General features: G+C 47.4%; 2 protein-coding genes across 2 annotated transcripts; one reads left to right on the forward strand and one right to left on the reverse strand.

Annotated features, from left to right (window-relative positions):
* Positions 1–1,238: 1,238 nt before the first annotated feature.
* On the reverse strand, positions 1,239–3,320 carry CFAP184 (cilia and flagella associated protein 184). Its single transcript, XM_082249916.1, has one exon. It carries the CDS (start codon positions 3,307–3,309, stop codon positions 1,255–1,257), a length of 2,055 nt encoding a protein of 684 aa, XP_082106042.1. The 5' UTR covers positions 3,310–3,320; the 3' UTR covers positions 1,239–1,254.
* A 115-nt stretch (positions 3,321–3,435) lies between these two features.
* TADA2B (transcriptional adaptor 2B) lies at positions 3,436–24,009 on the forward strand (the record flags this gene model as incomplete). Its single annotated transcript, XM_082243908.1, has 2 exons — positions 3,436–3,843; positions 22,941–24,009. 2 exons carry the CDS (start codon positions 3,436–3,438, stop codon positions 23,931–23,933), a joined length of 1,401 nt encoding a protein of 466 aa, XP_082100034.1. The 3' UTR covers positions 23,934–24,009.
* Between the last annotated feature and the right edge of the window lie 277 nt (positions 24,010–24,286).

Below are 24,286 nucleotides of genomic sequence, written 5' to 3' on the forward strand. Positions count from 1 at the left end.
GTTCACACTGGGGCGGCATGACTCTGTACTACTTCGGGGGCGACTTGTGCATTCCCATGCACCCCGACTTCGGAGCGACTTGCAGGGACTTCACATAATGGAAGTGTATGCAAGTCGCTCTGAGGTCGCCCCGAAGTAGCACAGGACCCTTTTTCTAAGTCGGAGCGACTTGTGTTGCTCCTATTAGAACGGGTCCTGTAGCAGTCACTGGACCACGAGGGACCGCGACTTGTCAGGCTGACAAGTCGCCTGACAAGTCGCGCTAGTGTGAATCGGGTCTTGGAAGATTCACCCTTCTCTATTTGTCCTGTTTACCAATACAATTAAAAGTAAAGGAAAAGCCTAAATTTTGGGTTGTCCCCAGAACAGTTAGCCCCCGTTCACACTGGGGCGACCTGTCAGGCGACCTGGTCGCCTGACAGGTCGCCTTCCATTGAGAAGCTGCGGACCCGTTCTAATAGGAGAGACACAAGTCGCTCCGACTTAGAAAAAGGGTCCGGAGCTTCTTTGGGTCGACCAGGAGCGACCTGCATAGACTTCAATGTTATGAAGTCCGTGCCGACCGCTCCGAGGTCGCCCCGGCAAGTAGCGTCGCCCCAGTGTGAACGGGGCCTAATAGAGGGGAAATCTTCCAATGGGGACACTAGTTCTGGTGACCTGCGGATCCTCAAGAAATTACCTTAATTTGCTGGGATTTCCTCCCACTTCCTGTTTGGCTATGGGACAGGAAGTGAAGGGAAAACTCTACAATGGGACACAGATGGCAAAAAAAAAAAAAAAATAAAACATTACAGTGGTTATAAATCTCCTTGCTCTATCCGAAATGAAAAAAAAAAAAAGTTTTGCCTATAGTTCTACTTTAATAAAGAGATTCCTGAAGCTAGGCAGAAGACAAACTGAATTGGGATGGCTATTGCAGAGGGGTATTGGACTAGAAGGACAGCCCCCATGGGTGTGACTATGTAGATGTATTGTTCTTTTACAAGTCTTATGCCTAGAAACTCCTGTGGAGATGAAGTCAATACCCCATAAGTGAAGACTGTATGAGTGGGCGGCGACTGTCGGAGGACGTAAGAGAAAAAATAAGTTTTGCCTATAGTTCTACTTTAATAAAGAGATTTCTGTATACTTTTAACTATTGGATTATTTGTAATCTATAATGTTACCCACAAAATTCTCCCTCGCCCTTTGACATGCTTTGGAATTGATAAGATTAAAGGTACCACTTTATTGTGCTGCACTCATATTGGAATACTAACTTTCTATGACTAACTTGGAGTCTTCTATTTTTTTCATCATTCCCTTGCTGGATAAGGTTAGCTCAGCATGGCGACGCTTCAGGCCCTCCAGTTTCTGGTGAAGCTCCTCAGTAGCATCCACCTTCTCCTCAAAGTCTCGAAGTAAAGTCTTGTTACCAAGCAGCCCACACTTTTCTTTCAGATTCAGGTTGTTGGTCCTCAGGCTGTCTCTGGCCTGTTTGGTTCTGGTTAAAATGTCTCTCTTTTGAGCCACCAAGGCCTCGATTTCCATCAGCCTGTCCTTCTGTTCTTGGTTTTCGGTCTGCACAAACTGCAGCTTCTCTTTCAGGTGAGTCAGCACTTGCACGGTGTTGGTAATCTTTTTTCTTAGTTTGAGGAGCTCCTCATTTCTCTCCTCGATCTTTTCGTTGTAGGTCTGGTTTTCGATTTTAAGCTGCTCAAAGTCGATGAGGTGTAAGCCCTCAGCTAGCTCCTCTTTGGAGCGCATGGTGGACTCGTGGTGATTTATCTGGTTCTTGAGTTTAATGTTCTCCAGGCGAACCTGTATTACTTCCTTCTCCTTGCGCTCTTCCTTGGCTTGGAGTTGTAATATTTCTTGAGAAAAAGTAGAAGCTGCGTGTTTTCCTGCACCTCGGTTAACGACATATAAAGCGATCTTCTGTTTCTGCTCTTGGAAAGCAGCCCACTCCTTGTCCACTTGACTTACGACCTCCTGACACCGGATCCTCAGCTCTTCGATTTGCTGCTCATGTAGGATGGTGTCTTCTTTGAACTTCTTCCTCATCTCCTCCAGCGTGGCCAGGTACTTCTGGTAGCGCTGTTCTTGGTCAGAGACGTGCTTTTCAATGTCTGCCCGGGTGTCTTCTCCTTTCTTTCTACGGAAGTACTCGTAGAGTTTGTGTTGGAAGTGAGAGTTCTGCTGCTGGACCTTCTCCTTCTCTGAAAGCAGTGCATGGTACTGTTGGATGAGAGCTTCTCGGACCTGTTCATCTTCATATGGGTCACCTGAACTGTCTTGGGACATAGCGTCCTGCTCCTCTTGTGGTTTAGGTTCATCATTCTCCCAGGCTTCTTGGGTCTCCTCCTGCTCCTCAGGGAGCTCACTAGGCATTTCTTCATATCTAGCTGAGCCTGGACCCCCAAGGTTCATACCATCAGTCCCCTTCAGCTCCTCCTCCTCTGTGGTTGTATCAAGTTTAACAATGTCCTGGTCTTCTGATGATGTATTCTCCTGATCAATGCCAGTCCTTCCCTTCTCCACTCCCATTGACTCACTGGTGCCAGGTTCTCTTTCTGTCTCTGGATCAACAGCACCAGGCTCTCCGGTAGGCATTTCTGTGGTGTCACCCTCCTGATTGGAGGTCTGTTCTTCGCGAGTCTTAGGCTCTTCAGCAGTCACGTCAATGGTGTCACCTTCTTGATTGGAGGTTTTATCTCTTTTGGCGGTTCTGGGCTCTCCAGCAGTCATTTCAGTGGTGTCACCCTCCTGACTGGTGGTGCCAGGCTCTCCAGCAGTCATGTCAATGGTGTCACCCTCCTGATTGGCGGTGCCAGGCTCTCCGGCAGTCATGTCAGTGGTGTCACCCTCCTGATTGGTGGTGCTGGGCTCTCCAGCAGTCCTATCAATGGTGTCACCCTCTTGATTGGCGGTGCCAGGCTCTGCGGCAGTCATTTCAGTGGTGTCACCCTCCTGATTGGCGGTGCCAGGCTCTCCGGCAGTCATTTCAGCGGTGTCACCCTCCTGATTGGTGGTGCCAGGCTCTCCGGCAGTCATGTTAATGGAGTCCCCCTCCTGATTGGTGGTGCCAGGCTCTCCAGCAATCATGTTAATGGAGTCACCCTCCTGACTGGCGATGCCAGGCTCTCCAGCAGCTTCATTATTGGAACCAGTCTCCTCCTTGGTGGAATCAGGCTGTCTTAAAGTCTCCTCACTGGTATCATGTCCTCTGTCAGACTCTTGCCCACCGGTAGCAGGCTCTCTGTTAGTCTCCTGACTGGTACCAGGCGGTGCCCCATTTCTCTCTCCGGTACCGGGCTTTGGGGTCTGCATGGCTTTCCCTGAAGCACACCACGTCTGTATCTAGGCGTCTGTGTGGTCTCCATGGAGACGGAGGGCGGAGTCAGACCCCGGCACTAGCAAAGACGACTGACGTCACCCCTCCTGTCCTCCAATCGTATGACAACCGCGCGAAGCCGACCTATCATACACCAGGATAGCGCGCTCTCGCCTCAGGCGCATGCGCAACCGAGGGCGCGCTGGGCGGGGCCTCGTGGGGATCGAGCTTCCCAACAACAGCAGCTCCAGCGGCCCAAAATGGCGGACCTGGGGAAGAAGTACTGCGTCTACTGCCTGGCCGACGTGACCAACCTGCGCCTCCGCTGCACGGAATGCCAGGACGTCGAGCTGTGCACCGAGTGCTTCTCGGCGGGCGCGGAGATCGGCAACCACCGGCGGTGGCACGGGTATCAGCTGGTGGACGGCGGCCGCTTCACGCTATGGGGCCCCGAGGCGGAGGGGGGCTGGACGAGCAGGGAAGAGCAGCTGCTGCTCGATGCCATCGAACAGTTCGGCTTCGGCAATTGGGTGAGCTCGGTGTTCTGGGGGTAGGACTGCAATTCCCAGCATGCCTTGCAGGTTAGGGGGGAGGGGCAGTTTTAGAATGGACACCTATGGGGCTGAAATAAGAACTCTGTACTGCCTTAGGCTACAAAATGAATTGGAACCCCCAAACAACATATATATTTCTGAAAGCTGGGGCCCTGGACAATGAAATGGTGGATGGTGCAATGTTTTCTGTTACAAGATATTTGTGCGGCCATTTATCAAATAAAATAAAATGCACTTAAAGTAGAATTATAGGCAAAACTTTTTTTTTTCCATTTTGGGCAAGGGAGGGTTATTACCCATCAGATTTTTTTTTCACCATTTGTCTCCCATGGTGGGGATTTCCCTACATTTCCTGTCCCATAGCCAAACAGGAAGTGAGAGGAAATCCCTACAGATTAGGGGAATTCCTTGGGGACCCCCAGGTGACCAGAACTAGTGTCCCCATTGGAAGATTTCCCCCACTATTACTTCTCTGGGACAACCCAAAATCAGATTTTTTTTTTTTCTTACATTTACCTTCAATGATAATGGTAAACAGGCCAAACCAAGACAGGGAAACTCCTTAAAGCGGAGTTCCACCCAAAAGTGGAACTTCCGCTTTAGGTAGTGCTAACCCTGACATGTCATTTTTTGGGGGGGGGAGCGGGTACCTAGTTTTGACCGGTACCCGCTCGGAGCGCTGCGGCACCCTGAGCGGAAGTTCTCCTCTCCCCCTCCCTCCCTGCAATCTTCTGGGACATGTCAGAGGTCCCAGAAGATTGCCAGGCAATCACGATGCGTAGTGCAACTGCGTACCCGGCTGTGAAGCCGCAAACTGTCACAGCCGGGTGCCCACACCAGTGATGCCGGAAAGCAGAGAGGGAGAAGAGCGAGGCTTCGGGCGGCCGCATCGCTGGACAGGTGAGTGTGTGAGGCTGGAACTCAGCTTTAAAGGAGAAGTACAGCCAAAGCTTGTTTATGTGTACATCTTCTATGGATGACAGGCATGCATTTCGTCCTGCACTCCTATGACCCGTTTTCAGCAGACAGTGGGCTGAAGTCCGCTCTCTGCTGACATCACAGAGTCGGTCCAGGCTCTGCGCCATCACAACCAAGGAGTCTGGATCCGCCAGGTGCCCGGACCCACACCTGGATCCCTGGACAGATCCCTGCATTAGAACACCTGTCTGTGCCCTTGTTAAAAGAGAAGTATGGGAGTCAGGTTTATTTCAGATACTTACCTAGGTGGGTGCTGCATCTGTCCCCCGACGCCTCTGCACAGAGAACTGAGCCATTGAACACTGCCGATCGCTCGGCTCTCAGTGCAGAGGCGTCGGGGGACAGATGCAGCACCCACCTAGGTAAGTATCTGAAATAAACCTGACTCCCATACTTCTCTTTTAACAAGGGCACAGACAGCTATAAAAACTGACAGGTGTTTTAATCCATCTCCCCTCTACCTAAATCTGGGACTGCGGCAGGAAAATTGGACACCTGATGCTTTTTTTGGGAACCAGTGACATTACTGTAATCAATGCTAAAAATATAAACCACTTTATCACCCAAGTTCTCACTCCAATGGGAATAACAGGCGTGCTGCTCTCCTCAGGCGGGGAACTCCGATCAGAAGTGCATTGAAAAAGAAAAAAAGGGAGGTGCAAACTAGTGATCAACCAATCTCGTTTTTTTTTTACCGCCGATACCGATTTATTGGTCATCGGATATCGGTATCGGATGATATCTGCGATCTTTTCGGACATTGAAAACATTTTTTTTTTTTTTTTTAAATGTCTACAGGTACTGTGGTGGAGGGATCTGGGGGTCTAAAAGACCCCAAACCACTCCTCTGCACTTAAGCATTCAAAACGCCAAGTTTGGCTGTTTTGAATGCTGTAAGTTTTTAAATTTGGCACCACCAGTACCCGGAAGTGAATTTATGTCATGACATCACTTCCGGGTACTCGGAGGCGCTGGATTCAAAGAAATGGAGACTCGGTCGGACGGCGGCGGTGAAGGTAGGATGCCCAGGTCTCCCAGTGGGACAGGAGACCCGGGCGAGCCACGGGAGGGGGAGGACGTCCCTTCCCACTCCTCGGAATGACAGCCGAGCGTAGGGCTGGGCGATAAATCGATTTAATCGATTTATCGATTTTTTTGGTGTGAAACGATTTTTTTTTTCCAAACTCGAGTTTTCACTCCCCAGTAACGGACCACCGCCGCGCCTGGATGTGACGTCAGCTGCGGGCGGTGCGTCTGTACAGGGGGTGCAGCGCACTGTGATAGGAGGTTGTTTGTGTGACGGAGGTCCTGTTGTGGGCATGCGCAGTGTGCAGGATCTGTGTGGGGGAGATTGGACGCGGTAAAACTTTGAGTGCTGAGCAGAGGCGTCTGTTGCTGGAAGCGGAGAATGACATGTGTGTGTGAGGGGAGGAGGCCGAGAAAGTCCCGGGCTGGTGTAACCTGCGTCCTCAGTACTGGGCCTTCCACCTGGACGTATAGTGGTGAGTTCCGCCTGTTCCTCCGGACAGCATCTGGCCAGCCTGCTCCTCTCCTCCCAGATGTACAGGAGAGGCAAAGTCCTCCCTCTGCAGATCACTGCGGGTCTTCCTCTGCCACATGAATTCTTCCCTGCTGCAAATCATACGATCAGATTGCATGGTCAGCTCACACACCTTACTATCTGATTGTATGATCTCTGTTATAAGTATGTAGTGCCAGGGCAGGCCTGCTTGTATGGAGGTGGGTGAGATGGAGTAGGTAGGTCCTTCTATTACATACATACAGTAGATCAGATCTCAAGCTGATGGTGTGAACAGGTTGTAATGTGTGGGGTGAGCCTGTAGGGTCACCCAATGCGTACAGGCAACCTCAGATCTACCGAGTCTCCGTAGGGTCACCCCACCTGTCACAATCTGATTGTACAATCAAATTTCAGATCTACTGAATCTGTATAATATATGAGGACCTGGCCTATCCATCTCTATACAGTCAGGCAGGTCCTTGTGCCTGGTGTTGGATGATCTAAGAGAGATTGTACAATCAGATTGTATAGACTGTATCTGCTATACACAGTACAATCTCCTTTGTATCTCCCTTCAGCTGTGTAGTGGGTGTGACGGATTGGATGCAGACTGAATGGATTGTTCAGGTTTGCTCTGATATAACACTCAGTCTTGTTTACAGGGGGGGTGCAGTAAAATCACGTTGTTAAGCCAGGTTTGTACCGCTCTCCTTTTAGCTGCAGTCGCTGGGGAGGGGTGTACATATGCTGCAGATGCAGTGTTTTGCGGTCACACCAGGAATTACCTACTGTCGTGTTTGACCTTTGCTGCTGCCAGGAATTCGAGACCCATTCATGTCCAATGCAGTGTGTGCGGGACACAGGAGTGTGACATTTAGGGGATAAAAAAAAGGCATCCTATCGCCTCACTGCCTATTCAACACTTCTGAAAAGTACAGATCACTTTTCAGAGGAGTCCTTGCCTCTAGCTAGTGTAAAGAAGCCCTTATGGTGGCCATACAAGGGCTTCATAAATCATCAGTTTCTTCTCCTTTCTGATTGGAATAATCAGTCCAGTCTCTCCAGCAGGACAGTCACTAAGAACTGTATTCTGCTCTCTCCACAAAGTCGGTCTACAGACTCTATACTGCTCTCTCCAATAGAATTCTATACTGCTCTCTCCAGCAAGACCGTCAAACATTCTACATTGCTTAGGACAGTCAACAAGCACTCTATTTACTACTCACCCAATAGAACTCTACTATGCTTTCTTCAGCAAGACAGTCTACAAGCACTTTATAAAGTTGCACTTTTGACACTATATCTGATGTCTGCAGTCATTTTTTAAGTGCATTGAAAAAAAAAATCGAAAATCGAATCGAAACTCGAATTTTTCTTTAAAAATCGAAGATTTTTTTTTTTAGGCAAAATCGCCCAGCCCTAGCCGAGCGGCTTCTCAGCCGCATCGGTTGTCATTACTAGACAGCCGACTGTCGGCTATGGACACCGGTACCGGGGTGATGCCTCTAGCTGCAGGCATCACCCCGGTATATGCACTTTCCCGCAATATCGGTTACTCAAAATAAATCAAAAAGCCGATTCCGATATATCGGGGAAAATGCATATCAGCCCTCGATATATCAGCTTTGTCGATAATCGGTCGATCCCTAGTGCAAACACCTGGTGCATTACCCTTGGACACCCTTAACATTTTTATTAAAAAGCCAACAACATACTCAGACGTGAAGAACATAAATCGCATTGAATGAGTCCACCACATGTGGAGGTATTCGTCCCTGTCGGACCGCTGACGCATTTCGGGAGACGCCCCTTCCTCAAAGCCCTGAGCTTTTTAATAAAAATTTTAAAGGTGTCCCAGGGTAATGCACCAGGTGTTTGCCCCTCCTTTTTCTCTTTTTTCAATATTCACCATCACTGTCCTAATGACACTGGCAGGGAAGGGGTGGACACCAGGGGCAAGCAAAGGGTTAAGTGTGTCCCTAGGGGATGCTTTCTAACTGTGTGGGGGATAGACTCACTGGATGAACACAGAGATCCCTGTTCTTGCTTAGCACAGAACGGCTGTTCTACCTCTCTGGGGAACAATCGCGGGGGGGCGGTGGACATCGTGTCCACTGGACCTGCTGATTGGCTCCCCCTGCGTCCAATCAGTGTGGACTCCCACTGGCTATTGCAAGAAACTATGTACAGGTAAGTGCAGTATATATACAGTGGCTGGTTGGCAAGTGGTTAATGGCATCCCAGTCTAAAGCTGGATACACACTATACAATTTTCTTTAGATTTTTTCCTTTTAGGCTTACCAAAGCCATATAATATGAGGTCACACCTAAACCATTTCAGTTTATATGCAATCAGGCAGGCCCTTGCACTACATAGTTGAAGGTAAATCTAATGGAAATCTACCAACAAAAGTTGTATAGTGTGTATCCAGCTTTAGTCTGTAGGGTTCAGTATTGAGTTGGCCCACCCTTTACAGCTATAACAGCTTCCACTCTTCTGGGAAGGCTGTCCACAAGGTTTAGGTGTGTGTCTATGGGAATGTTTGACCATTCTTCCAGAAGCGCATTTGTGAGGTCATGCACAGAGGTTGGAGAAAAGGCCTTGCTCACAGTCTCCACTCTAATACATCCCAATGGTATTCTGTCGGGTTGAGGTCAGGACTCTGTGCAGGCCAGTCAAGTTCCTCCACCCCAAACTCACTCATCCATGTCTTTATGGACCTTGCTTTGTGCAGTGGTGCGCAATCATGTTGAAACAGGAAGGGGCCATCCCCAAACTGTTACCACGGAGTTTGGAGAATAAATTGTTTTAGTATGCTGACACCTTAAGAGTTCTCGTCACTTGAACTAAGGGGCCAAGCCCAACCCCTGAAAAACAACTCCACACCATAATCTCCCCTCCACCAAATGATTTGGACCAGTGCACAAAGCAAGGTCCATAAATACATGGATAAGCAAGCTTGGGGTCGAGGAACTTGACTGGACAGAGTCCTGACCTCAACCCGATGGAACGCCTTTGTGATGAATTAGAGAGGAGACTGCGAGCCAGGCCTCACAAATGTGCTTCTGGAAGAATGGTCAAACATTCCCATAAACACACTCCTAAACCTTGTGGACGGCCTTCCCAGAAGAGCTGAATCTGTTATAGCTGCAAAGGGTGGGCCAACTCAATATTGAACCCAACGGACTAAGACTGGGATGCCATTAAAATTAATGTAAGTGTAAAGGCAGGTGTCCCAATACTTTTGACAATATAGTTTATATCAAGATTTAAAATTGAGCACGCCCATTGAATGGCAACTAACTTCAGTATCTAAAATTGTCCATAGGTAAGACTTTAAAAGCCTTTACAGTTGATCAGTGTAGCGTAATTGTGAATTATGGCCCTACAATTATTGCTCCACTACGTTTGAAGCGGTACCTTGTGTGCTGCAACAACGGTCTACTTATGTGTGGCGGAACTTTGTCTGCGTATGAGGATGGGGGGTGCTTTTACCACTTGACCTCCAGAAGGTTTTACCCCTATTCAGCACTGTTCCTAATTTAAATGGCAATTGCGCGGTCATGGCACACTGTTCACAAATTAAACTTCAGTTATTTTTTTTTTTTTCACACAAATAGAGCTTTCTTTTGGTGGTATTTCATCGCCACTGGGTTTTTATTTTTATTATATATTAAAAAAAAAAAAAGAAAAAAGTGTCTCGGCTTACAATTTCTTAGATGTGGTGGTGGTGGCGGCAGCATTCGTGTTTTTTTTTTTTTTTTTTCTTACACTTTTTTTTTTTCCTTTTATTTTAACCTAGTAATAATGCCATTAACACATTTCTTGGGCTAGAGTGACAACCTTACTGAGCAGTGTTGTCAGCACAAGACAGGACATGTGTTAGAACTACATAACACCTTCCTATTACAGGGAAGAAATGTTTTGTAGTTCAGAGATAATGGGGTAGAATGGTAACTGATAACAGTTTAGAGGCAGAGCACAGGAAATTATCAGTTCACAAGATTTCTGGCTTGATTAATTTTTTTTTTTTTTTTTGCATTTGTAGAAAACATAATATTTTGCACTGCTGTGGGCAATTTACAATATAAAGGGAGGCAGTACAGTTACAATACAATGAAATACAAGGAGGTTAGGAGGGTTCTACTCATAGGAGCTTACAATCTTATAGGGTGGGGCAAGTGGTACAGAAGGTTGTAACTGTGGGTGGTGAGCTGATGGAAGTGATAAAAGTTCAGTTAGTTGGAAGCATGATAGGCTTCCCTGAAGAGAGGAGCTTTCAGGGATCACCTAAAGCAGGGCACCGCAGCATTCATGATAGACTGAAGAGGGGTAGGCTATGGAGAGGTAGGCCTAAGAGTAGGGAGTTGCAATAATAAAGGCGTGAGATAACAAGGGAGTAAAATGAGTAGTTTGGTGGTTTCACTAGTTAAAAAGGGGAGCCATGGGCAACAGGGGCGCCATTCGGCCATCACAGCTCGCAGATGATCAGGCCACACAGCAGAAGGTAAGCGGCGGCCGCGGCCTGGACAGGGTTAACACAGTCAACGGTTCCCGCTGTGCGGCTGTGCCTCGGTCTCCTAGCTGCAGGGCTGAGCTGTGTATCTCACACAGCTCAGCCTCCGATTCCCCCGTCGCCGCTGACAGATCCCTCCTTTCCTCTTCTCTGCAGTAATGCCAGAGGAGAGATCATCATCGCCTCCTCCCGGTTCTTCTCTCCTGGGTCTGCCCTGCCCACACTCCCAGGGGATGTGTGGGCGGGAAGTTTAAAGAAAAAAAAGAAAAGCTGCAGGCGGGGTGAGCCTCCATACTGAGGTAAGTAAGCTCTCTCTCCAGCAAAAAATGTAAGGGGGGCTCTGTGTGGGGGTCTCTGATGTAAGGGGGGCTTTGTGTGGGGGGCCTCTGATGTAAGGGGGGCTTTGTGTGGGGGCCTCTGATGTAAGGGGGGCTTTGTGTGGGGGCCTCTGATGTAAGGGGGGCTTTGTGTGGGGGTCTCTGATGTAAGGGGGGCTTTGTGTGGCGGGGTCTCTGATGTAAGGGGGGCTTTGTGTGGGGGGTCTCTGATGTAAGGAGGGCCTCTGTGAGGGTCTCTGATGTAAGGGGGGTCTCTAATGTAAGGGAGGCTAAGTTATTAGTGATCAAAAAAGGAAAGTCAAAGTGCAAAAATGGTGCAAGGAAATGTGCGGGGGAGCCACAGGATTAGCTCGCACAGGGCGCCTGAACACCTAAGGCCAGCCCTGATCTTGCCAACCGTTGGATTTGGTGCTGAAAAAACAGGTCACAGTCTAATGGGCCATACACACTATAAGATTTTCTGAAGACTTTTTCCTTTAGATTTACCAAAACCATATAATATGAGGTCAAACCTAAACACTTTCAATTTGTATGCAATCTGGCAGGCCCTTGCACTACATAGAAAAGGTAAATCTGAAGGAAAAAGTCTTCAGAAAATCTTATAGTGTGTATGGCCCTTTAGATTACAACTAGTAAACTGTCGTGAGGGTAGGGACTGATAGTTGTATTATTGATCTGTATGGAAAAGTCATGGGGCGGGTGGGGGGGGGGGAGTAAGGTTACCAGTTAGTTATGTGAGAGGAGCCTGAAGAAGTTGGGTGAGGAGTAGAGATAGATTTGGGTGTCATCAGCATTGAGATGGTATTGGAATATGTGGGAGCGTACAGAGGGAGGAGATGTAGATGGAGAAGAGAAGGGGTCCAAGAACAGAGCTTTGGGGGACCCCTGTGGAAAGACTGGAATCTTGGAGGCCAAGGGAATGAAGTTTATGGACGAGGATCAGGAGGTCAACAATGTCAAAGGCTGCAGAGGTCTAGTAGTAAGAGTATGGAGTAGTGGATCGTTAGTGAGTTTTAGTAGGGCAGTTTCTGTGGAGTTCTGCAAGTGAAAGCCAGACTTTAACCACTTGCCGACCGCCGCACGACTATCTACGTCGGCGGTCAGCCCCTCACAGGCAAACTAACGTAGGGCTACGTTGCTTGCTTGTGAGGGTCTAGGGAGCGAGCGCGCGCCCCCGGAGGCGCGCTCCCGCGTGGTCACGGACCCCCCCCGCGCGTGTGACCAGCGGACCCGATGTCCGCCGGCCACTCGGCGGGCGATCGGCGGGGGAGAGGGAGAATGTCAGGCAGCTTGTGTAATCCGTTGATCAGTGTCCTTACAGCTGAAGCCACAGCCAATCACAGTAGAAAGCACGCCCCTAGGGACACACACAGCCCCTCCCTCCCAAATAAAGTTAACCCCTTCACTACCAGTGTATTTTTACAGTAACAGTGCATATATATAGCACTGATTACTGTAGAAATGTCACTGGTAACCCCAAAAGTGTCAAAAATGTCAGTCAAGGGTCCGATCTGTCCGCCGCAATGTCGCAGTACCGCAAAAAAAATCGCAGATCGCCGCCATTACGCGTTAAAAAAAAAAAACAACAAAAATGACAAAAATCTTTCCCTTTGTTAGTAAACGCGATAACTTTTGCGCAAACCAATCAAAATACGCTTTTTGCGATTTTTTTTTTTTTTTTTTTTTTTTTTTTTTTTTTTTTTTTTTTTTTTTTTTTTTACCAAACATAGGTAGCATAAAACAAATTGGCCGAAAATGTTAAAAAATTTTGATTTTTACATTTTTTTTGGGGGGAATTTCATATAAAAAAATGTGAAAAATATTGTTATTTTTGCAAAAAACGCTCTTTTTTTGTTTATAGCCCGTGATCAAAAAATCGCACAGGTGATCAAATACCACCAAAAGAAAGCTCTGTTTGTGGGAAAAAAAGGACGCCAAATTCGTTTAGGTACAGCGTCGCACAACCGCGCAATTGTCCGTTAAAGTCACGCAGTGCCGAATCGCAAAATACCCCCTGGTCGGAATGGGGGTAAAATCTTCCGGGGCTTAAGTGGTTAAGGGATCAAGAAGGTTGCTTTCAGTGAGTCTGTCCAAAAAGCCCTGATGGAGTGCAATGCAACGCGTGTTGGACCTGTGTTGCCTCGGTACGTTGGGGTGATGCTCAGAGTGAATTTTGCCACAATGGACATGCATGTGTGATTTCACATACAGTAAATGTTCTGAGTGAATCCCCTTGGCATTGAAGCAAAGGACAGCCAGGCAACCAGCATTTTCAGAATGTACTGTTTGATCAAAAATTTGAATTGTGTAAGGTTCCACTTTAAACAGTGGAAGATAGAAGCTGATTGGTTGCCATTCAATTGCTCCAGTGTTGGCAAATTCCCTCCAGTGTGTGACCAGCATAGTACAACAACCTAGACAAGATGATTCTTTCTAATCCTGAAACCTGTGAAAGATCTCTTTGTAACCAATAGTAATTTTGTACCAATGAAAAGATTATTTTTTTTGCAAAATCCACACCTGGCTGTGCCAAGTATTGTCAGGGTGCTTCCTGTTGCAGGAAATGTGCATACACATTGTGGACGACTTTTCCTTTTATCTTGCACTGTAAAAATAAACCTGGCCAAAATATTCCAACTGATTCAAGCTGATTTTTCAGGTCACTTTAGTTTTTGAAAAACCTTTCATATGAAATGCGTAATGAACAAAGCTCTACTCAAAACCACTCGTTCCTTCAGAATACTGACTTATGTCTATGGGTAAGCTCTTAAAGACAAAGTCCACTTTATTTAAAGAGAAAAAAAATAAACATGTATATTTGCAGAAAAAAAGGCATTCTCTTTCGTTCATTGGACACAGCTCTTGATTTTCATAACCATTGGGTTATACAGCCCCCTACAGGAGTAGGACACAAGGCAGAAAAATAATCTGGCTATGCCTATGGACAGTCGCAGGGGGTCTACTCCCTCTCTCTGCTATAGTCTTCTTTTTTTTTTTCTGCCTAGTCAGGGGTAAGGACCTAGTTCCTTGCTGGGATCTTTGGTCCTGGCAAATTGTTTCTTTTTAGATAGAAGTATTTTCTCCTGTTTTTTTTCCTGTGATATCTACAATCAACTGGCGGGCTGGATAATCTAAATCCCAGTGGTCACCCTAGTCTGGCCAGCGAGCTCGTGCAGACGTCAGCTCCGTGCTAGGTCGGCCACAACATAGCCCCACTGGACAGGGGCTGGCCTGCGAGTTAAACACCTTGCGAGGTCACATAGGACCGAGTCGCAGCGTCCCCCCCCCCCCCCCGGCCGACAGCCCCCCATTTCAATTGCTAGGGGGGTCTGTCTTGTCCCTGGTATGGTGAGTAGCGGTCTCCTTCTCCCCAGAAGGGTTTTGGGGTGGACGTGGGCCCGTCTTTGGGACAGTCGGACCCCCGGGCTCCCATCCTTCCCGTCAGGCACCCCCCATCCACTTATGCTGGGGCTGTATGGGTGGTCTGATCCACCTCCAGGGGTGGGGGCAGGGCGCTACGCTGGCGATGGGGGCAGGGGGGGTGCACCCCTGGCGACCGGACGATCGGCTGTCCTACCAGGGACCCCCATTCGGCCTGTCCTTGAGGCCTAGGGATCCCTCCTGGGTCCCTGGGAGCCTTGTAGTGCTGCCATTTTGCTGTAGCCTGTGTTTCTTTGCATGGTGGCCATGTTTGTGTAGCCTGCCAGCCATTTTGCGGTGGTTTGCCATTGAAAAAAGCAGCGCCATGACAGTGGAGCCCTGTGGGTGGCGATTTCGGCAGTGGGAGCCCCTGCTCATCACCTGGTGCGGACTCCTGGATCTTTTCACTTCCTTATTGCCGCACATTGAGTGCAGATTATCCTGGTGGCTGCTGGGTGCCAAGTCTGGTGGGGTTCTCTCCCCCTCTGCTGGGGATGGCTTGGTTCTTTTTGCCTGGCGACTGGGTGGTGCTGCCAGAATGGTGGAGGTTGTCTTTTTGCAGTATTTTACACTTTTTGTGGGGTCCCCCTAGTGACTTATGTAGTCTTTGGAGCACATCTCCCCACCTGATCCCCTCTCGGAGGCTGCAGGGCCCTCCAGGTCCCAACATCCATGGATGCACTGACGGCGGTCCTGGAGTCCTTTGTGACCTTGGTGGAGGTGGCTTTCAGGCAATGGGCTAGCAAAAAGCACCCCCTCACCTTCCCCTGCCTCATCTGTCTCATCCGATCCTGAATCTGATTCGGTCGCTACGGACGTGGATCACCCTGGTGGGTCTGCAACCACGCTCCTGGAATGCTCATATAGTGAGGATGAATCTTCCACATCGGCAACCGTGCATGAAAAGGCGCTGGTGGAAGCACTGATTGTATCTGAGTGTGAGATCTTGAAGATGGAGGACGCAGCTGCAACAGAGGTACAGGTTCCCCTTTGGCCCTCACAAGCCATCCAGAGCGGCTATGGAAGGTGTTTCCTTTCCCCGCCTATTTTTACAGAATTGACGCTAAAGAGTGGGGACAACCAAAGCGTCCCGTTGGGGTCCCTAAGCGAATTACTAGGCGTTACCCCTATGAGCGGTCCCTTATTAAGAAGTGGACTGTTCCACCGGTGGTGGACCTCTGGTTTCCAGATGTAACATGGCAACCATGATTCCGATTGAAGAGTCCCCGGCCTTTAAGGATTCGGCTGACAGGAAGGCGGAGGCTGTGGCCCGCAATATGTACACTCTGTTTCACCACTGAGGCTGGCATTCACCATTGCCCTGGAGTCACAAACTTTAATAGCGTGGGCTAAGATTTTATGCCAGGACCTGGAGGGAGAACAGCTCCTCCCTGCGTTTGCTGAGCTGGTAGACCAGCTGGTCCAGGGGCTGGAGTTTATCTGTGATGCCACTTTGGATGTAGCTCCCCTAGTGGCTCGGCTCTGTTTCAACAGTGGTCCTTCGGCGTGTCTTTCAGCTCTAATGCTGGTCTGCAGACCAGACTTCTAAAAATGCCTCGACCTCCCCTTTTGTAGGGGATCGCCTGTTTAGGGCTAACCTAGATGACATTATAAAAGGTTTCACAGGGGGAAAGAGTACTTTTTCTTTAGGCTACTAAGGGCAAGGAACCTCGTTGTAGACGTGGGCCCTCCTTTCGCACGAAGTTGCGCCCTCACCCCTATCGGGGGTGGGGGGGCATCTTTGTTGGTTTCCGGACCCTTGGACTTCCCTGCTACAAGACTAGTTGGTCCACAAAGTCAGTCTCTGGCTATAGAATCGAGTTTCACTCTTGTTCTTTCCTTCCAACTTGTGCCTGTCCGGGACAGTACAAGACCTGTTGCTTCAAGGGGTGATTGTCCTGGTTCCGACTTCGGAATGTTTTCAGGGTTTTTACTCAAACCTGTTTACAGTTCCCAGGAAGGAAGGCAAGGTGCGTCCAATCCTGGACCTCAAGGCGCTGAACTGCTTCGTGCAGGTGCAGAAGTTCGGGATGGAGTCCATTCGCACGGTGGTGGCATCCCTGCTTCAGGGGGATTTTCTTGCCTCTAATTGACATCAAGGATGCTTACCTACACATTCTCATATGTGCCAGTCACCAGTGGTTGCTGTGGGAGAGGAGCATTATCAGTTTGTGGCGTTATCCTTTTGGTCTAGCCTCTTGTCCTCGATTCTTCACAAGTGTTAACCCCCGGTGCTAGCATTGTTAGGCCGACAGGGTATCGCGGTACTGGGCTACCTGGGCGACTTCCTACTGCTCTAGTGGAAAACCTGGAGATCACTATATGAACTCCGGGAGTTTGGCAGGATTCTGAATTTTCAGAAGTCTGCTCTGGTTCCGTCCACAAAGATGGACTATCTGGGTCTGACTCTGGACTCTGCCTTAGCCAGAGTGCTCCTTCCTCTGGACAAACTCCAGAAACTGCGGCTCCTGCTTTCCAGCAGATGGTCATCCCTCTGGGCCTGATGGTGTCTACCTTCAAGGCGGTTCCATTTTGCATAGTTCCATATGAGGTCCCTGCAAAGGGAAATTCTGGCCAAATAGGACAAGAATCTGTAGTCTCTGGACAATCCGATCCGGCTGAGTCTGGGAACGAAGGAGTACCTGATATGGTGGCTTCGTTCCCTGGCACTTCGGCTGGGCTAATCCTTCCTTCCCTTGTATTGGACAGTGGTCACCACGGATGCCAGCCTGTCCGGCTGGGAAGGCGTCCTTGGCAAAAATTCTGCTCTGGGGATTTGGACATTGGAAGAGTCCAGACTACTGATCAGTGTCTTGGAACTCCGAGCGATCATACTGTGCCTGGCCTATTGAACGGATCGTCTTCAGGGATGTCCAGTACGCATTCAATCGGACAACGCCACGGCCGTGGCTTATGTCAATCACCAAGGGGGCACAAAAAGTGTCCTGGTGGCTCTGTAGGTACCCGGCATTCTAAGGTGGGCAGAACAGTTAGTTCAGCCCTCTCTGCCGTACATATTCCCGGGGTGGAAAACTAGCAGGCGGGTTACCTCAGTCGGCAGGTGTTGGACCAAGGGGAGTGGCCCCTTCATCCGGAGGTTTTTCACCAGTTGTGTCTCTGGTGGGGCATCCCCGAGGTGGATCTGTTGGCATCTTGGCTCAACAGAAAGGTGCAGAGGTTTGTGGCTTGGTCATGGGCCTCCTCTGGCAGAGGCCAAAGACACGCTGGTGGCCCTGTGGGGTCAGTATCTGATTTATGCCTTCCCTCCTCTCAAGCTTCTGCCAAGACTTCTGCGCAAGATCGAGGCAGAAGGGATTCTGGTTATCTTGGTGGCTCTGGACTGGCGTTGCCGGGCTTGGCACGCCGATCTGGTGCGGCTGCGCACCGACGTTCTTGGAAGCTAGCTCTCGGGGATGATCTGCTGTCGCAAGGACCAATCTTCCATCCTGCATTAGTCGCTGGCTGACGGCCTGGCTGTTGAACGCCAGGTGCTGAAAGCTAGAGGTTTATCAAAGTCGGGGATTCCAACGCTGTTAAAAACTAGGAAATTTACTTCTAGGATGATCTACCATCGTGCGTGGAAGACATTCATTGCGTGGTGGGAGTCTCTTGAGGTTCATCCTCGCTTCTTCTCGGTGGCTCGGATCTTGACCTTCCTTCAGCAAGGGGTTGAACAGAAATTGACCTGGAGTACCATCAAGGGCCAGGTGTCAGCTTTGGTGGTCTTCTTCCAACGACCCTTGGCCACACACTCCCTGGTGCGTACCTTTCTTCAGGGTTTCTGACATTTGGTTCCTCCAATGTGGTTTCTGCTGCTGCCTTGGGACCTCAATTTGGTGCTCTTGGTCCTCCAGAAGCCTCCCTTTGAGAATCTTAGGGAGAGGTTCCCTTGCTTACGCTGTTTTAGAAGGTGGCTTTTTTGGTGACTATCCCCTCTGCGTGCAGTTGGAACTGGCGGCGTTATCTTATCGTTGCCTTGGATGTGGTCCGGGCAATTAGGTTGTACCTGGCAGCTACGGAGTCTTTTAGGAATTCTGACTCAGTATTTGTGTTCACGGATGGACATTTCCAGATGGATCAAAAAGACTGCGATTCAGGCCTATTCCTTCAGGGGTCAAGTTCCTCCTTTCCCTGTCAGGGCACATTCTACTCGGGCGCTCGGTGCCTCCCTGGGCTTTCAGTCATCGGGCGTCAGTGACGCAGGTTTGCAAGGTGGCCACCTGGTCGTCGGTGCACACTTTTATAAAGTTCTATAAAGCGGATGAGTTGGCATCTGCAGATGCTTCTTTTGGCCATAAGGTTTTGCAGGCTGCTGTTTAGAGGACCTGATCCTCTTTGAGGGTGTGAGGGTGTATTTTATTTATTTTTTCAGCTGGGCTCCAGTTGTTTTGGTTGAGCTCCTGTTGCCTGGTTGGCTACTGTTTAGCCTACCGTAAAATCAATTTCTCTGAGATCATTGACGGACACAACATCCACCCTTCCTTGAAATTTATAATTCTTCTGACACTGCTTGTAACAAAACGGAATACCTATAGCAGGGAGAAAGAGTATATCCCCTGGGACTGCCCATAGGCATAGCCAGATTTTTTTGCGTAGGGGCAGTATAACCCAATGGTTATAAAAATTAGGAGCTGTGTCCGTCGAACATCCGAGAAATGGATTTTACGGTAAGTCAAAAATCCCTTTTTTTTTTTTTTGCATAGGAGAAGTTGCAAAGCATTGCAACTTCCATCAGTGGATGGTGGGTGCCGTGGCAGGGTCCTGCAGACTCTTCTTCCAACTGTCTCCCAATACCGAGATACAGGCTTTCTGTTGGAGGAAGTGTCAGTGGACTTAAACTGGAACAGCTGTGCATGGCAACCAGTCACCTACTAACCTCAGCAATGTAGTCCCTTTCTGGCTGCTAAGATGTTTGGCTGGTCTTTCAGGTTCAGATCCTCAGTTATTTTGATTTGCTGGGCTGGGATGATGTCATTCCCACACATGCCCTGCAGTTTAGTCATCTTGGTAGGTGCTAAATATTTACACTAAGCTGCAAATGCCCAAGTGAGGGGATCCCATTTGCAGCATATTACTCTAAATATGGGTGTAACTGGTTGCAAAGATTTGGTTGACCTTTAATTGGAAAATTGAGCTACCATTACCAGCTGGGAAGGCAGATGTTTTATGGAATCTTTAATAATCCTATAACTGATTGTAAAATGGACACTTATAGTGTAAATTAATTTTTACCAAAAATCACACCTCATCGCTTAAAGTGACATTATCCTCTTCCCACCCAAGAATGTACCCGTACGTCCTTGGGTTTCAGTGGTTATACCGAGATGATGCCTGCACCTACAGGCATCATCCTGGTATCCTTGTTTGCAGCCTGCGATTCCGATTCAGGCAGAAGTGATCTGAGTGGCTAATTTGTATTCAATAAAAAAAATTGAAAACGCCCCTCTCCCACCTTGCTTACGCGCAAATGTGAACGCATACTTTACTCTTGCACACATATATGTAAACGGTGATTGTATTATCGTGAACGTCAGAGCGAGTGCATCAGACCTCCTGTGCCCCTCTAAATTCGTAACCTGTAAAGACGTTTAAAACCTCGCCTATGGAGAATTTTAAGCACCGTAGTTTTCTGCCACTCCACAGGCAGACGCATTTTTAAAGTGTAATATAATTAGGTATCACTCGGCGTAACATCATCTTTGACATTATACAAAAAAAATTGGGCTAACTTTACTGTTTTTTTTTTTTCCCAGAAAAAAATTGTTTGAAAAACTGCTGCGCAAATACTGTGTGACATAAATTGCAACACACACCATTTTATTGTATAAGGTCTGGGCTAAAAAAAAAAATAATAATAATAATAATAATAATGTTTGGGGTTTCAAAGTAATTTTCTAGCAAAATAAAGTCTTTTTTTTTTTTTTTTTTTTTTTTACATGTAGGAGCGAAGTGTCAGAATAGGCTTGGGAAAGAGGTGGCTAAAGCTTCAGATTTTTTTTTTTTTTTTGTAATAAACTTGGTATACTTACCTGTTCTGTGGAAGGGTCTTGGGACCCCTGCTAGTGGTCCTGGCCTCTCCCGCCTGCTGAGTGCACCCAGAGCAAGCTGCCTGCTCTTGGGGAACTTGTGCATGCTTGCTCCTGAGCCACCTCTGTGTTTCTGAGCACGGCTCGGTCCTGCAGACCGCTCCCTCCTCACTGGCTGTGATTGAATGCAGCGGAGGCAAAGACCCGGGAGAATTTCAGCTCTCGTGCACATCGCTGGATCGATATCCGGCTCGGGTAATTATTTGAGGGGGCGCTGCACACTCAAGGTTTTTTACCTTCATGCATAGAATGCATGAAGGTAAAAAAACTTCAGCTTTTAGAACCGCTGTAACTTTTTTTTTATTTTTTGAGTCATTATTGTCCAAAGAGCTACCAGCCCTGGGTGTCTGCTGATACCTAAAGATATGGGAATCATTCAGTTTTGATGCGTACCTTTAGAGGAAGTTGACACCTTTTTTATTGGATTTGCTACATTCAAATTTGCAGGTACTGCTGCAGTTTACAGTCTGTAGAAGATGGCTGATACAGGTAATATGTCGGTTTATTGGAAAACTTTATCCAGTTTGATTTTATTTAGATGGCTCAGCAGCATCTTTTTTTTTTTTTTTTTTTTTTTTTTTTTTTTTTTTTATTCCTTTGAATGAGCCAACTGTTCTAAAAACAACAGCTATCATCTCTGAGCTGACTTGAAGTGTTGACCTTTTGTCATGAATAGACTTCTCTATTCAGATGACGCTATTCATAAGACAAAGACCTAGCTGGTTGGAGGTCTTCTAGTAATTGGTGGAAGCTGGAGGAGAAAACGTGGTGCTTGTTGAGAAGTAAACCACAGCACAGTATTGACAGCTGGCTAGTAGTAAAATGTGTGACTGATGCATTCTTTCTACAGATTAAGGGTTTTTTAAATGGCCATCTGTCTACCTGCCATTTGACCCAAAGGTGACAGCACAGATTTAGAGCAGTGGTTCTTTCTTTATTGGGAATTTCATAATTTTTGGTTCTTTTTGCACAAGACATTCTTGATATATGGATGGAATTATCAGAGGGGGAGAGAGTATTTTTTATCAGGACGGTATTTGTGCAAAGTTCTGGGTCAGGTATAGGTTTGAGTTCAATAATACATTGACTCCATGTCACCTTTTTTGGGTGTTTTTACGTTACTTATTTCAGCATTACCATGGAATGGATAGACCCTTTTTATGGATGTTAAAGGATAAGCTCACCTTTGGGAACATGTTACCCGTTCCACACATTTTTAGGGTGGAACATCTTTATGATTTCTAAGTTATAAAATTGTCACTTAGTTATTAGCGCCAGAGGAGCAATCGCCACCTCCATACAAAGGTTGCACCATCTAGATCTTTATTCTGCAGGAGCAGGTAGTGCTGGCCCAGCATGCACAGCACTGTAGAAACCTTAAAGTGGAGTTCCACCCATTTTTAATAAATTGGATTACATAGATGTATGTAATCCCCTTTTAAAACGACTTTTACCAATGGAAAGTTTTTTTTTTTTTTTTTTTGTTTTTTTTTTTGCTAGTAAATACCTTATTTTCTGCTTTATTTATCCTCTTCTCACTTCCGGGACCGGTCGGCGATTACGTCATTCGGCGATTCGCAGTGTGTGCTGGGATGTATTTCAGGGCATGAAATCTCGCAGTATTACACAGGAGATGAGCTGTACTGCGTGCTCTGCCCCGCCTCCTCTCAGTGAGCTGTATGTATGTATGTATTGTATCGAGGCTGTGCTCCGCCCCGCCTCCTCTTAGTGAGCTCAGTGAGGATATAATGCTTTCAGTCCTCGCTCACTGAGAGGAGGCAGGGCGGAGCACAGCCTCAATACACTACATACATACAGCTCACTGAGAGGAGGTGGGGCGGAGCACGGCCTCAATACAATAGATACATACAGCTCACTGAGAGGAGGCGGGGCAGTACAGCTCATCTCCTGTGTAATACTGCGAGATTTCATGCCCTGAAATACATCCCAGCACACACTGCGAATCGCCGAATGACGTAATCGCCAACCAGACCCGGAAGTGAGAAGAGGATAAATAAAGCAGAAAATAAGGTATTTACTAGCAAAAAAAAAAACTTTCCATTGGTAAAAGTCGTTTTAAAGGGGATTACATAGGTCTAAAGTCACTAAAATGGGTGGAACGCCACTTTAATATACAAATAAGGTTTTAATGTTCTTTCCAAAAAAAAAAAAAATTAAGTAATATATTTTATTTTCTTCTGTTTCTTCTTAGGAGGATATGGCTGCGCATGTGGGTGCCAACCGGACTCCCCAGGAAGTGATGGAACACTATGTCAGCATGTATATACATGGAAACCTTGGGAAAGCATGCATTCCAGACAGCATTCCCAACAGGGTAACTGATCACACCTGCCCCACTGGAGGCCCATTGTCTCCCAGTCTGACAACACCACTGCCTCCCTTAGATATCACCGTCCAAGAACAGCAGCAGCTGGGGTACATGCCTCTCCGTGATGACTACGAAATTGAGTACGACCAGGATGCTGAAACTCTCATCAGTGGCCTGTCTGTGAACTACGATGACGATGATGTGGAGGTAGAACTTAAAGAATGCTGTGTAGATATGTATGTGCGGAAATTAAAGGAGAGGCAGCGGAGGAAAAGCATAGCTCGGGAATATAACTTGGTGCCAGGCTTTTTGGGAAAAGATAAAAAGGACAAAGACAAGCCAGTAAAAAGAAAAATTTCTAAAGAGGAAAAGGAACTGCGGTTAAAACTGCGGCCGCTCTATCAGTTCATGTCCAACAAGGAGATAGAGGACTTCTTCGAAAACATGCATAAGGAGCGAATGTTGAGGGCTAAGCTTAGAGAACTGCAAAGGTACCGGCGTAATGGCATCACGAAGATGGAGGAATCTGCCGAGTACGAAGCTGCTCGTCACAAGCGGGAAAAGAGGAAGGAAAATAAAAACACTGCAAGCTCCAAGAGGGGCCGTGAAGATGGGAAAGATGGAGAGTTTGCTGCTATTGAAAACCTCCCTGGCTTTGAGCTGCTATCGGACAGAGAGAAAGTGCTTTGCAGCTCTGTAAACTTAAGTCCTACTCGTTACCTGACTGTCAAAACAATTATCATTAAGGACCATCTGCAGAAAAGACAGGGAATTCCCTCAAAGAGTCGTCTGCCTAGTTACTTGGATAAAGTCCTAAAGAAAAGGATTTTAAATTTCCTTACAGAAAGTGGCTGGATATCTCGAGATGCCTCTTGACATTCTTTTTTAATAATTGTGAACACCTAATGTAATATAAATAGGACTCCATACTCTATTGAGTGAACTTGTATTATATGTGCAGTTTTTTTTTTTATTACTATTGTTATTGATAATCTGGAGATATTGTTTTCCTGTCGTACTTTGAAGGGGTTTTCTCTGAAAGGAGAGGGATAGAAAATTTGGTGTGTTGCATTTAACAAGGTTTTAAATTGTATGACATGAAATCTACATTCTGATGCTTTGGACAATGGTTCTAGTGTGTGCTGTAGAAGTGAAGAAATAGGAAAAAAGGGGATGTTGGCTTTAGCAGCCAATTGCATACCAGGAGTGTCTGGAGATCACTTTTTCAT

This window comes from Pelophylax lessonae (genome assembly GCF_965119305.1).
Source record: "Pelophylax lessonae genome assembly, chromosome: 1".
NCBI lineage: Eukaryota > Metazoa > Chordata > Amphibia > Anura > Ranidae > Pelophylax > Pelophylax lessonae.